Raw genomic sequence first — 13,391 nt, 5'->3', positions numbered from 1 at the left:
GGGATAAGACCTTCATACACCCCACCCGAATGTTGAATGAATGTTGTGTTTTATTGCTATTATTATTTGTATTCACATATTATTTTTACGTTTTGTCTTGCACCCCCTTCCCATGAGTTGTAAGCCGCCCTGAGTCCTCTCAGGGAAAAGGGCGGCCTATAAGTGACAATAAAATACAAAAAAAATACAAATACAATATAATCATAACACTCATTACAGAGTGTTCCAGCTGTCACACTTTGTACTTGGAAGCTTCTGGACTGCTTCCCACATTGCAGTAATCAAAATGAAATATTTTTAGGACATCAGTCACTAAGATTATTGATATAAACTATAACAATAGCTTCTGCTGGTAAAAATCACCCCTTGCTACCGAGGAAACTAATGAAGCTAATGACAACTATAAAACTTCGCAAGTGTCTATAGATCCAAATTTGCCACCTTGAAAGCTGGATCTATAGCTAGAAGCCTGATACTTGTGGGGGGGGGCAGTGTTGTTCCTTTCATTTCAAGTTGGATATCATTTATTCATAAGAAAAGTGAGGTTTCATAATATATGTCAGACCATCTCAAAACTGGAACGTACCTGGTGATCCCGACAAGCCTTTAGAACCTGGCAAACCATCTAATCCAGGAAGTCCTCTGATCCCAGGCAGTCCTTCCAAAAGTACAGCAAAATCAATATTATTCACAGACTTAAGAAAAATATAATACAGATTTCTTTTAAAATTGCTGCTGAGTTTCAAACTGATAAAATTTTGTAGGTTAGGCAAATGTTATAGCCATTATGCTATTAAAATACCATTGTTAACAGAAGCTGAAGCACGCATTATTGAGCCAAGTGCAGGAAAATGCAAGAAAAAGCTAGTTGCATAAATTTAATTTTGTATTTGGAGAAGTCTGACAAGAACACTCACAGGCAGATTATCGCAGATATTTAAAAAGCCCTTAACAACAAAGAAAAGCAGCTACAGCAGGCCCAGATTCAACTCTCAAACCTCTTTCTCTTGCCCATGTATCCTAATGGACTGAGAGCTACTGGTATCTCAATAGAAGGACTGTAGTTATGTTCCTTTTAGGATCTTTGGCCTGCCATACTTTCTATTATTTCACTATGCTGTTTCATTAGTGTAGTAATTGGCAGGGGGGAATAGAAAGGAGTAGATTTGTGGAATGTGTTGTTGTCATTCCTTTCTGGAAGCCAAGGTCATCTTTTGTCTCCGCACCTCTGCACCTGACTGGAACCAGCTGGGTGGAGATACCAGCATGGCCGAAGAAGATTGGACCATGTGATGGATTTATGGGTGTGGGGATAAGAGCATGAACTTTCAACTGGGTGGAATCCCAGGAAGTTTTCAGAATTGGGATTTCCACAGATGTGCTAAGATGTATGACATTAAATTGGAACTTTAAGGATCGTTTTGCCTTGGACTCTGATTTAATTCTGCATGATACTTGGAACGCTGACAGTTTGGCACTTCAGTCAAGATGACGCTTATTACTAGACTTCAGGTTCTTTGCTTCTGACATTTCCTCTTCTGGTCCTTACATAAAGCTGTGGAAATCACCAATGGAATCGATTCTTAAAACCTAGCTCATCCTTTTATAGACTTCCCAAAACAATTCCACAGGGTTGGATGTATTTTTTAAACAGATGAAATACAGAAAGAGCTGCCACTGAATGCAGCCTATAACATATTAATATCAATTCTATTGGTAGAATTTAATTTACCTTTTCTTCCTGGAAAACCAATGTTTCCAACATTTCCTTTTTCACCAAAAGAGCCAGGAACACCTGAATTTCCAGGTTCACCTTGTTCCCCAAACTTTCCTGGGAATCCTACAGAACAAATAAATATGTATTCATTAAAGCAGTAGTGTATTCCACCAATAATGGTAAAATGTATCAATTTCTGCAAGAATCAATTGATTATTATTTTAATACTGAAAACCAATATGATGGGAAATAGGTTATGCCACATTTGTTATATTTAGATTATGGGCCTGCAAGGTGCTCTTGATTATAATTGAAAGGAGAATTATAATTGAAAATAACAGAGCAAAACAACATCTTGAACTAAGCAAGGCTTCTGTTAAAATTCAAGCCATATCCTTTAAATTTAGGCAAAGAAAACTTTTGCTATATTATATGGGACAATCAGACACTCTAAAAATCTGATTATATATTCTCTGGATTTGGATCTCTTGTTTTATTTTAACTTAATTTTCTTGTTTGGGCAACAACTTGTTAGATTTTTTCAAATGCACTGTGATTTTATTGAAAAGAAGAAATAAAAAAACAAGTTTGATGAGACAAAACCTAGCGTTTTTCATTAACAAACCGTTGTTTTAGTTTCTCACAATAAATATTACTTTGGGGAGATACATCTCACATGTTATATATAATATTAATTACAAGACTTAATATTTTGGTTGGAATAAAAAGCCTTTAATAAATAATTTTTGCATCAATTTCCTGGCAAATTCCAATATCTTGGAAATTCTTCATAGTCAAGATTACCATTAAGAATTAAGAACTGATTGTGTACAAAATGTATTGTATTATGCCACTTATTACTTTATATTAAAATAGAGCCAGTGTGGAGTTTGAGATAGTCTGGATTGGGGATAGATGAGTTTGCTCCTCTCTTACTGCGAAGCTAAATTGGTGAAGTGATTTGCAAGGGTAGAGGGCCAGCTGCTTTCTGTTTCTGGCATTATAACAGTAAGAGAAAACCGGCAGGTTCTCTGGGCTGTTTTAACATGGAAGCAAATATATACAAACAGTTATTCAGGCAATAGATCATTCAGTGAACTAGGTCATCTAGATGACATTATCTGACTAAAAAACATCATGTGGAATTCTTGATGGACAGAATAACTCTATAAATGCAGATTTATCTGGTGACAACTATGGATTTAAGGAGCCATGGTGGCGCATTGATTAGACTGCAGTATTGCAGGCTGACTCTGCCCACAGCTAGGATTTCAATCCTGATGGGGCTCAAGGTTGACTCAGCCTTCCATCATTCTGAAGTTGATAAAATGAGAACCCAGATTGTTGGGGGGCAATATGCTCTATATGCAAACCACTCAGAGAGGGCTGCAAAGCTCTGTGGGGCTGCATATAAGTCTAAGTACTATTGTTGTTATTATCTGGTGATAATAATGATATATTGTGGTTTAGAATATAAGAAGTATAAATGGTAAAAATGAATGTATTCATGAAAGTGAAAGTGCAGATTTGAATGATGGAACAAAATGTTTCCCAGGTAGTATGAATTAGTATTAGCTGGATGTTGTGGGTATGCATAAAAGTAGAAATGTGTAGTTTGTTTTTATAGTTGCAATGTATGCTGTAATGCAGACTGAGAAATGAAAGAACTTGGGATAAATTTTTCAGAAAAATATTGTGCAACATTATAAAACAATGTGATCTAAGCAAGTTCTTTTGTTAAGTGACTTGGACTGAGAGGTCAATTCAGAACCCCACTGGTGAGCATCTATTTACAAAGATCTGTTTTTAATATGTGGTATAAGACCTTGCATATAATGGTGGAAAAATTATTACTGTATAAATCTAAAAGGCATGATTGTAAGTTTGAGAAAATTGAAGGGTATAATGGTGGTAAAAGTGATGGAGTTATGAATGAATATGGTTTGAATAAAAGAGTTTAGAAACAACACATTGGTGTGGTCCAATAAAGAGATAATGCTTGAGGATCAAATTACAAAATAATTATATTACTGAAGATGGATCATCAACAGGAAGGGGGATGGAAACCTGGATGGATGGAAGAGAGACATAGAGAGAGGGAGAGAAGAAAAGACAGTTTGAAGAACACACGTGTATGGATGAGGAGAGATCAAGGATGGTAAGCAAGGATAAACAGAGCCGAGGTGGCGCAGTGGTTAAATGCAGCACTGCAGGCTACTTCAGCTGACTGCAGTTCTGCAGTTCGGCTGTTCAAATCTCACCGGCTCAAGGTTGACTCAGCCTTCCATCCTTCCGAGGTGGGAAAAATGAGGACCCAGATTGTTGTTGGGGGCAATATGCTGACTCTGTAAACTGCTTAGAGAGGGCTGAAAGCCCTATGAAGCGGTATATAAGTCTAACTGCTATTGCTATTGCTAAAAACCACAGAGAGGGAGACTAAATTGTTTTAGTTTAAACCATTTTTTGTTTTTCTTATCTCATGCTTCGACGTTGTTTGTCTTTTCTGCACTAAGTATAAAATGGCTTACTGGAGAGGGAATAGCATGAGTATGTATGCAACTTCTCAATGCTTAAGTATCACATTGTCTACTCATAGTATTTACCTTGTTTGTTATAAACTTTGCTATTTGTAATATCTAAGATATAAAAACTTTACCTCTTTGCCCTATTAACCCCTGAGAGCCTCGAGGGCCTTCCATGCCTTTCACACCAGCATATCCTTGATCCCCAGTTTCGCCCTTCTTTCCTTTGTCGCCTTTCAACCCTGTAAAATAGAAAAAAAATAATGTTTTCTTGTATAGCGTTATTTCTGACATGCTGGGCCCCATGAAGTCTCCATTTGATGCTCATTCGTAAATATTTTAGATGTGTAGTATGGATTCCTAAAAGGATCAACAAGATGATTTTTTAATATTTTTTAAAATATTAAGAATCAAATTGTGAACATAGAAATGTAAAATAAATATGGACAACTGATGTCTACCGGCCAAGTGTGGCCTTAAGGAAATGGCTGTCAATTAAGGCTGACTGGAATTTTTTGGGGGTACGATGATATGAGGCAGTGAGCAAACTGGGAGGAATCCCCAGGGTAGAGCCTGCACCAGAGGCTGTAGGGCTTATTTGTTTCCATAGACTTTTAGTTGCTCAAAAGCTTAAACCTTAGACAAACATAGAGGAAACACAGGAAACCCATAGTTAACTAGGGCAGGAAGGCAATGCAGCATGGGTCTAAATCATGTGTGTCAAACATGTGGCCATCATGTGACAACCCCCCTTCGTAGAGCTTGGTTGGGTGTGGCTTGGTGTGATGCATCCGGTTCATTGTCCGTCAGTTTGACACCCCTGGCCTAAATCCTTAGAAAGCAACCTAGGTCTAAACCATTAATAAATTGCTCAAGTCATGGCAATTGGCAGTTGGCAGATAGGTACTATCCTAAGTTCAACCTATAACTCAATGCTGATCAACCATTTATATGTTAACAGAATTTTTAGTTATAGCATGAAAAACCTTTTAATTGCTTTATAAAACAAATTCTGCATATCCACGCTACAGATCGCAATCAGGTCATTGCAATAAATGTTGGAAATCCACTACCATACCGTCGGAAGATGCTATAATTAAAAAGATCTATGAATGTGCAGAAATGGACAGAATGACGGGTTGGCTGAGGGACAAAGGAGAAATGGAACATTACCTTAGCTGGAACTTATGGTATATGTGGGCGACAAGGAGAACAGCAAGGACTTAAAATGGGGAAAGTTAAAAGTGAACATGGGTATTGTAATAGATCCCTGAACTTTGTAATGAGAAGATGTGGCTTAGAGACCTAACAATGAGGAAGGAAAGAAAAAAGTTGGGCTGTGAATGACTGTCACCGCGGGGGGGGGAGGAGGGTTGTATGTTTAAAATTGTATTTGTATTTGTATGTTTTACTCTTAAAAAAATGTATAACTAATAAAGATTACTTTAAAAAAAATATGTTGTAATTCTCATTGTTTCCTTACGTATAGTTTCTTTGTATGTTTTCCTACAATTTTTATCTGCTTGATATTTGAGATCCATGTAGGACAAGTTAACAAGGGACGAAAGCAACTATGGGACAGAGGTGCTGTTTAGCTGTCACCCTTCCTTGTCTAGAAAATTGTAAATCTTCATCATTTTACTTCCTAGAGATTCAAAAACTTGTTAACTTCAGATTTCTGGAATAGGTACCTGAGAAATTAGGATCCTTTCTAAGTACTTCCCAGGCCTGGTCCTCCTAATACTGTCACCTGCTGAGACTTTTATTGAGAAGCCTGTGAATGCTCTAAATGAGTTGAGGGAGAGACACCAGGGATCCCTCCAGATGTTTTAAACTAGAGTTCTTATGACTAAAGTTCCCACAATTAATTCCATTAGAAATTATAGGCATTAGAAGGCTACACATCTGCCACATTGAAACTTATTACTGCAGATTTCATTTAATTTGGTAATGTTGATGATGCATAATTTTGACAGGCTAGCTAGCTTATTTATTTAATTCTCTTCCTGAGTTAAGTCCATAACTGGTTAGGTTCACTCAACATGGCAAAGCCAAAACCAGATTAAAACACAGACATATAAGATCTTACTGTAACCAGAGAACTCAATCAATGCATGCCATCGTTACAGTATGTTATTTCAAAATGGAATAAGGTAGGGAGAGCTTTTAGATTGTGGCTCTGGAATTCTTTCCAACTAACAGGAATGATAGGAGTTGTCTATATTTTCTTCTGTAGAGCAAAGTAAAATATTGCATCTGTGTAAATATTTCTGCACGTCCCCTATATTGTATCTTTGTCTGTAGGTCCTGGGTGCATTGGAAAGCAAGGGCAGCAGACCACACATGCTTCACCCTGGGTCACATGGCCAGGAGAAAGGAAAGAAGAGAATGAGGCAGTCAGCAATGTTCTAAGATGTTGTCCAATTGCTTCTCTCATAGAGATTCCCTTCAGCAATGGTTTTCTCCACAGACCAAAGCCAGACCAGTCTATTTTCAAATCTAACCTTTGCTAGCTCCTCCTCTCCACACCAAATTTGGTTCTGCTCTGTTCAGTTTTGGACAGAGACAGTCCTGATTCCCTTTACGTAATTTATTTCCAACATTCTGTTTAGTTACAAAGAAGAACAGATGTCTAGTAAGAATGTTGAGTTACATTGGAGCTCAGTTATAAGTGTGTCTATATGGAGAGAGAATGCAGAGGGAACAGGCTGCATTCTGAGTGGTCTGAACATCACAATGTTAGTTTTCCATCTGGAAACGGGAATCATTATCATGGTTTCATAATAAAGATCCTGATTAAGTTAAAGACGACGAACCTACAAAGCACTTGAAATTAATGAATTGCTCTATCTTAATTAAATAGAAAGTTCAGTCATCTTCTGTAATGATATTGAAATGCATCAAATATATTGTAGTCATTCCTAACTGCATAAAACTGTTAATGAATGTGTTCTCTAGTTAGCTATTTCATCTGATAATGAATTATTCTGTATTATAAATGTACTCATGTATCAGAGGTGGGTTGCTCCCGGTTTAGCCAAACTGGTAGTGGTGATTTGACCTGGGTTGCAGAACCAGCGGTGACCCAGGCCAGCCAGCCCCCGAACTGGTTCCCCGGTCTCTTCTGCCATTGCCGGCATGTTTCTGCGTATGCACATGTGCAAGCAACATGAAACGCACACAAAGCGAAACCAGTACCAACCAGTGCAGGAACCCACTCCTGACATGTACACATTACACATACATAAATACCTGCTTGTCCAGTTATTCCAGGAATTCCTTTAGAACCTTTACTTCCTGGCAAATTCATCGTATCACCTCTGTCACCTATTAAGCAAGAGACATGTTTAATTTTACCAGTATCCATCTTTTGAATATATTTTAATGTAAAAACTTGTTAGAGAATTTCTTACTATACACATCCAGATTTAGAGAGACATTCTAAAAGATTTTTTCCCCAACAGATGGAGACATTTTGACTCTTTGATTGCGGAAGATGATCTGATTTCCCAGACGGAACTGAGAAGTACTGGAACATATTCCAGGAAAGAAATTACACCAATATTCTGAAATGCAAGCATGACTGAACACCGGGTAAAACAATTAAAGAATCCTTTCCCCTTAGCTATTTCTTTCCTTGTGTCCAAGCAGACATAATGATAAAAACTCTCCCTATGTTTTCTTATTCTTTACAGAACTTAAAACTAAGAAAAAGAACACTCAAGTTATAGAAAAACCATGTATGATAGTGACATTCCTGCAGGATACTTGTGTAATAATCTGCATCTGCCAATGAATGCGAACTTATAACACTATATATGAAGAGCAGTGGTGGGTTCCGGATCCCATTGCAACCGGTACGGTTGCAATGAGGCCTGGTGTTCACCACATAAAAGCACACAGCATGCATGCACACATGCGCAATGCACGCATGCGTCCTTACCTCTTGTGAAGCCTCCGCTCCGCTCCGTAGCCTGAGTGTCACACAGGAGCCGTGCGCTCCATGTGCGTGTACGGAAGCGCCGAAGAGCTCAAATATAGGTAAGGAGCTTGAGCAGGCGGTTGGGCTTTCCGGAGCACCGTACTGGAATGGTACCCGGTGCTCCGGGCAGGCACCGGTACACCCGTATCAGGGCGTATTGCCTGCAACCCACCACTGATGAATAGACATCTAAGCTAGCAGTCTCCCAACCTTTTCTAGGAGACTCTTTCTTTAGAAGTCTTAGATACCAGATATTACCTGTTTATAGGATTACCTGTTTTACTCCTGCTGTGCCAAAGTTTTTGTAAGATATACAAATGCATTGCTTTAAGTTAGGCCATAGATAAAAGGGTTGATTTCAAGAAATCTCTTAAGTGAAAGGTGTAAGGCCTTTGTTTCTATGGCTCCCTTATGTCTAATCTGTATCATGCTTTTTTCTGTGCATGTTATTCTACAATGTTAGGGGACAATGAGGAAATTCCAAGGTATATAAAAAACAGAAGTTCCTGCAAGAAGGACAGTAGAAAATCACATTTTTTTAAAAAACAAAGCATACAAATTCAAAAAAAATGAATTAGAAGACAACACACATAACCAAGATATCCATCTTTGCTCAGATAACACCACCAACAAAACCTTATATGGAGAGACTGGGAACGCCTAACAAATTGAATAGCTATGAGCTGCCCCTAGCACTTATAAAATGTTCTTTGTTGAGAACTCTGCATTACTTTTAGTACAATACAAAAAGGCAACACGTAAATATGAAAGTATATGAAGAATAAAATGATGCAAGAAACCAAGTTCAATGTCTCTATGTAACTACATATATGAATTAAAAATTCAAACAAACTTAAGATTCCTAAAAATAATTGGACTCACCAATTTCCCCCAGTTGGCCACTTTCACCAATCACACCTGGAACTCCTGGAACACCCTTTTCTCCCTATCACATTGAGAATGGACACAATTTTATCAATTAGAATTAATATTAACCAGAAAGTTGGTTTTATCAGAATGCTGTCATGAGTCTTGATAAGCAGAAATTATAGAATGTGTAGCATGTTATGTTTTTTTAAATTTATCAAAATTGTATACTTCCTGATTCTCAATTATTCTGGGCAACTCATAACAACTAAACCAGGAAAGTACAATTAAATTTTATTACAATAAAATAAAATAAAATATAGTGTGAACTACTGATAGGATAAAAACAAAACCAAGGAGCTTCACTATCCCTCGACAGAAGCCTGCAGAAAAAGCCAGGTCTTCAAAACGCTCCAGTTTCCTCTAGATAATGTTCTATAATTGAAGGGACCCGGAACAGGCCCATCCTGCCAGAAGAAATTGTCAGTCTCTCTAGTAACCAGGCCCTATGCTTTAGATTCACCTTTGAAAAAAAGAGTAAAATCTCTTATGATAATTTAATGTGTTGTAGGCTAGATTTACAGAATTTGGAGCTTTTGGTGCTCTACTTTATGAGCTCCCACAAAGTAAGAGTTAAAACACAGAGTTAGTTTGATTCATGCATGCAGACAACCATCAACACACTCAGTTTTGCTCACCCTCCGTCCAACGATTCCAGGGAAGCCAGGAATACCACGAGGACCTGGGATACCAGCATATCCTGGAACACCTCTTATTCCTTTAATTCCAGTTTCACCTTTCTGACCTTTTTCAAAACCAGGAAATCCAGGTAAACCTGATATTCCTGTCTGACCAGGTAATCCGAGCAATCCTTCACGTCCTACAAACATACAATTGAAAATATTAATTTATTCTCATCTCTGCAAAACTTTCTGTCTCAGGTATGCTTGGCAGCAGTAGGAGCTCTATCCAAAATTTCTTGCTTTTAAATTGGCATGTTCAATAGGGGCATAGACCACTATATCCAACATCATTCTGCCTATCCTGTGAGGACAACCAAAAGGGCTTGCCTAAGATCCTTCCATGGTGAAAGATAAGAGGATCAGAAAGCAGACATTCTCAGTGATTGACCCAATGTGAAATATGCTACATCTGGTCTTTCACTTCTGGCATTCAGACAAGCATTGAAACCTTTCTTTTTAGACATTTGATGCCTAGTATTGACTTTATGGTGAACATTTCAAATATGATTTTTTTTTTGTTTTTAGATACATTTTGCTATTGTAATACAATATGGTTATTATATTCATGGATGTCTTTTATGCTGCTATGAATTGCACACTAGAACCTTTGATTAAAAAAATAATTAATTAATTAATATTGATTAGAATGCACGGCTTTTCCTTGAATGGGATCAATTGGTGCCTGGCTGTGAATGCTATCCTAATTTACTAAAGCACAGCATTCTCTGGCTTTATCACTTGAAATCAGCCCAAAATAATGGGGATATGGTGGACCATAGCTGGGCATTTTCCTTGAGTATTTGGATCTCTAAAGAACAGTGCTACTCTTGCCTACTTCCTTAAGCCCTCTCATAAAATTCCTCCAAGATAAACTGTGATGGCCACAATCTTATGTCAGGAATCTAACAAGGCTGTGAAGAGGATTCAGAGTATAATGAAACCCAAGCCATCTCAATTCAGGAAAAGCCATTTTTCCCTGTCTTAACAGCTTGAATATGTAGAGTTCAGACTAATAGGATAGTTCTATAACTTCTCCAGTTTCCCAGACATGCAGATGTCTGAGGTTTCAAAAAGGTCCAAAGACTGTTAACATAAGAAACACTACTATATGTGTCTTCTACTCTCTGAGAGTAATATGCAATTGGCTGCAACCCTCCTTTTCCATTAGTCTGAGACCATTACAGCTGTATTATCCACAATTCACTAGGAATCTCTTCCTTTTGTTATTTACTTATTTGAAGTCATCTATGATTCAGGGAAGGGAAAAACTGAAGAATAGTAAGAGGCAATGAATTGTTTCAGTTAGGAAAGATTGGTAAACTAGGGAATGCTTTCATACAAGGAGGAATGTACAATCTGATGAGAAGGAAGCTTGCCCGCATTGTAGAAAAATCAGAATTTGGTGCATACTGAAGGGTACAACAAAATTGTTAATATATTGTATTTATGATATATAGTGTCTCTTTACCTTTTAAACCGATATCCCCTTTAACACCGTATACTCCTTGATTTCCCTTTTCACCTTTCACTTCCAGCATTACATGTAGCATGATTTTAGGAGGTGCTCCTGGTAGACCACGAATTCCACGATCACCTTTCAAGATAAGAATCCTTATCAAGGATGTATTAGAAGCATACAAGTTGCCTTATATTAAATTGAATTGTGCCTTTCTCTATTTTCATTTTTAGCAATTTCACTGCCAAAGGTTTATCCAGCCCTATCAGGAAAAGTCAAACATTCAAACCTGTCATCTTTCTCATGCAAAACATATTTTCCTCTAAACCTAGACTTCTAGCTATCTAGAAAGAAAAATGCATGCTGTGATAATATTCTTACCATATAAAGCAACATGTTTAAGAGGAAATGGCAGAAATAAAAAAAATGCTTTGTCCCTCTTCTTGCAGATTTTTAATACTCTTCCAAATTGTCCCATTGAGTTATTTTGTTTGAGAATACCGTAAATTCTATTCGATTTGAACAGTAAGTAGGAGACCCCTTTTTTTTCTTCCAGGAAAATTAGGATTTAAAAACTGAAAATAATGTAAAAATGTGATTGCAGAGATTACATTCTGCATCTCTAGTTTTATTAGTGATAGGAAGATGGCAAAGTGGCAATATATACGGTACTCTAAAGAGCTCTGGTAATTCCTTCATATATTTCTATTTAACTCACTGCAGAAGATAAGCATTTGCTGATTACTGTTCAAATCCAAACTTCCCTGCCAGCAGCTATCAGACCAGATAGGGAATGGATCTAAAGACAGATATCTTTGAAAAAGCAATAACAGAGATAAAAAGAATGCTGGTACATCAAAACTCATAAAAAATCCCATCAATGAAAATACTCTGAGCTAAGAAAGAACACTGACCCCAGTCAATCCACCCTGGAGAAAGTTCTACCCATCAATGCCTCTGAGTCAAATTCTAATGTTTTGTCATCCAGCACCTTGTTAGATTGGGAAAGCAAGGAATTTATATTCTTTGAGGAAAGAGGGCAATCTGAGACAAGGAAGGGAAAAGTATATTGAATCTCCTCCACAGAAACTTATGTTGAACTGCTATGTAAGACGTGTTTGTTAACAGCTCGGATTGTAATTTCAATTCATGACATGTCATGACATTCATGATGTCATGACATGACATAATAACAAGAATGATGAGCTAAAATGTACTGTAATCAATTGTGACTCTTTTGTTTTGCTAGTGAATGACCAAAATAAAATTACTATTAGTAATAATGCACCCATTGTTCTTTTTCAACTGGGGTCATGGAAGAGGCTTTTTAAAATTTAAAATCAAAATACATATTAAAACCCTCTTTCTGATTCTTCTGTTAAAAGAAGGGCAAACTGCAATGCTTTTAAACTTGGCAACTGTTCTTCATTTGCCTTACATAGAAGACAAAGGCAAAGCAAAAAGATACTGTTGAAATTTGTATGTGGTAAGATTAAAGCTAACATTCTTAAAGACATTTACTCAGAATAAACCCAACTGAATTTATAGAATTGGATTCTAAATCAATATACATAGGATTACGCTGTAATGTTTTTTTTATAAAAGGAATTTTGGGTTAAACAAAAGCTTTCTTAAAGCCTATTTACAATTTTAAATGAACATATATGTGCATACTGAATAATGTGAGGGTCTCATAACACTGAAGATAATACCTTTAAATCCGAATTCCCCTGATGGGCCTTTAACACCTGGCTTCCCAGAGAGGCCTTTCTCTCCATGGATTCCCTTCTGTCCTGGCCATCCTTTGAACCCCATAGGACCATTGAAACCTCCAATGCCGGGAGATCCTTTAGAACCTTGAATGAAAATTGCAAAACATGTTTAGGGCTACAGCCAGTGGTGGGATTCAGCCAGTTCACACCACTTCAGGAGAAATGGTTGTTAACTTTCTGAGCAGTTTGGTGAACTGGTTGTTGGAAGAAATCATTAGGGCAGAGAAGCAGTTGTTAAATTATTTGAATTCTACCATTGGCTACATCCTTCAATGGAAATCTAAAGTACAAATTTAGCTTTCACAAAAGGGCTTTACAATAAGTGAAAATAA

General features: G+C 37.3%; 1 protein-coding gene across 1 annotated transcript in view; it reads right to left on the bottom strand.

Annotated features, from left to right (window-relative positions):
- The window catches only part of COL4A2 (collagen type IV alpha 2 chain), a 180,346-nt gene that overhangs the window by 27,130 nt on the left and 139,825 nt on the right, over positions 1–13,391 (bottom strand). The window contains exons 32-39 of the mRNA XM_087716708.1: positions 13,000–13,143; positions 11,300–11,425; positions 9,787–9,968; positions 9,104–9,167; positions 7,492–7,566; positions 4,374–4,481; positions 1,733–1,840; positions 587–658 (exon numbers count right to left, since the gene is read on the bottom strand). Coding sequence (XP_087572834.1) covers positions 587–658; positions 1,733–1,840; positions 4,374–4,481; positions 7,492–7,566; positions 9,104–9,167; positions 9,787–9,968; positions 11,300–11,425; positions 13,000–13,143 — 879 coding nt within the window. The remainder of the gene's footprint in view (positions 1–586; positions 659–1,732; positions 1,841–4,373; positions 4,482–7,491; positions 7,567–9,103; positions 9,168–9,786; positions 9,969–11,299; positions 11,426–12,999; positions 13,144–13,391) is intronic.

This window comes from Thamnophis sirtalis, unplaced genomic scaffold (assembly GCF_051295495.1).
Source record: "Thamnophis sirtalis isolate CommonGarterSnake01/CBP01778 unplaced genomic scaffold, rThaSir2_p1.2 scaffold_5, whole genome shotgun sequence".
NCBI lineage: Eukaryota > Metazoa > Chordata > Lepidosauria > Squamata > Natricidae > Thamnophis > Thamnophis sirtalis.
The sequence above is the reverse complement of the archived record's forward strand: the minus strand, read 5'-3'. Positions and strand labels throughout refer to the sequence as shown.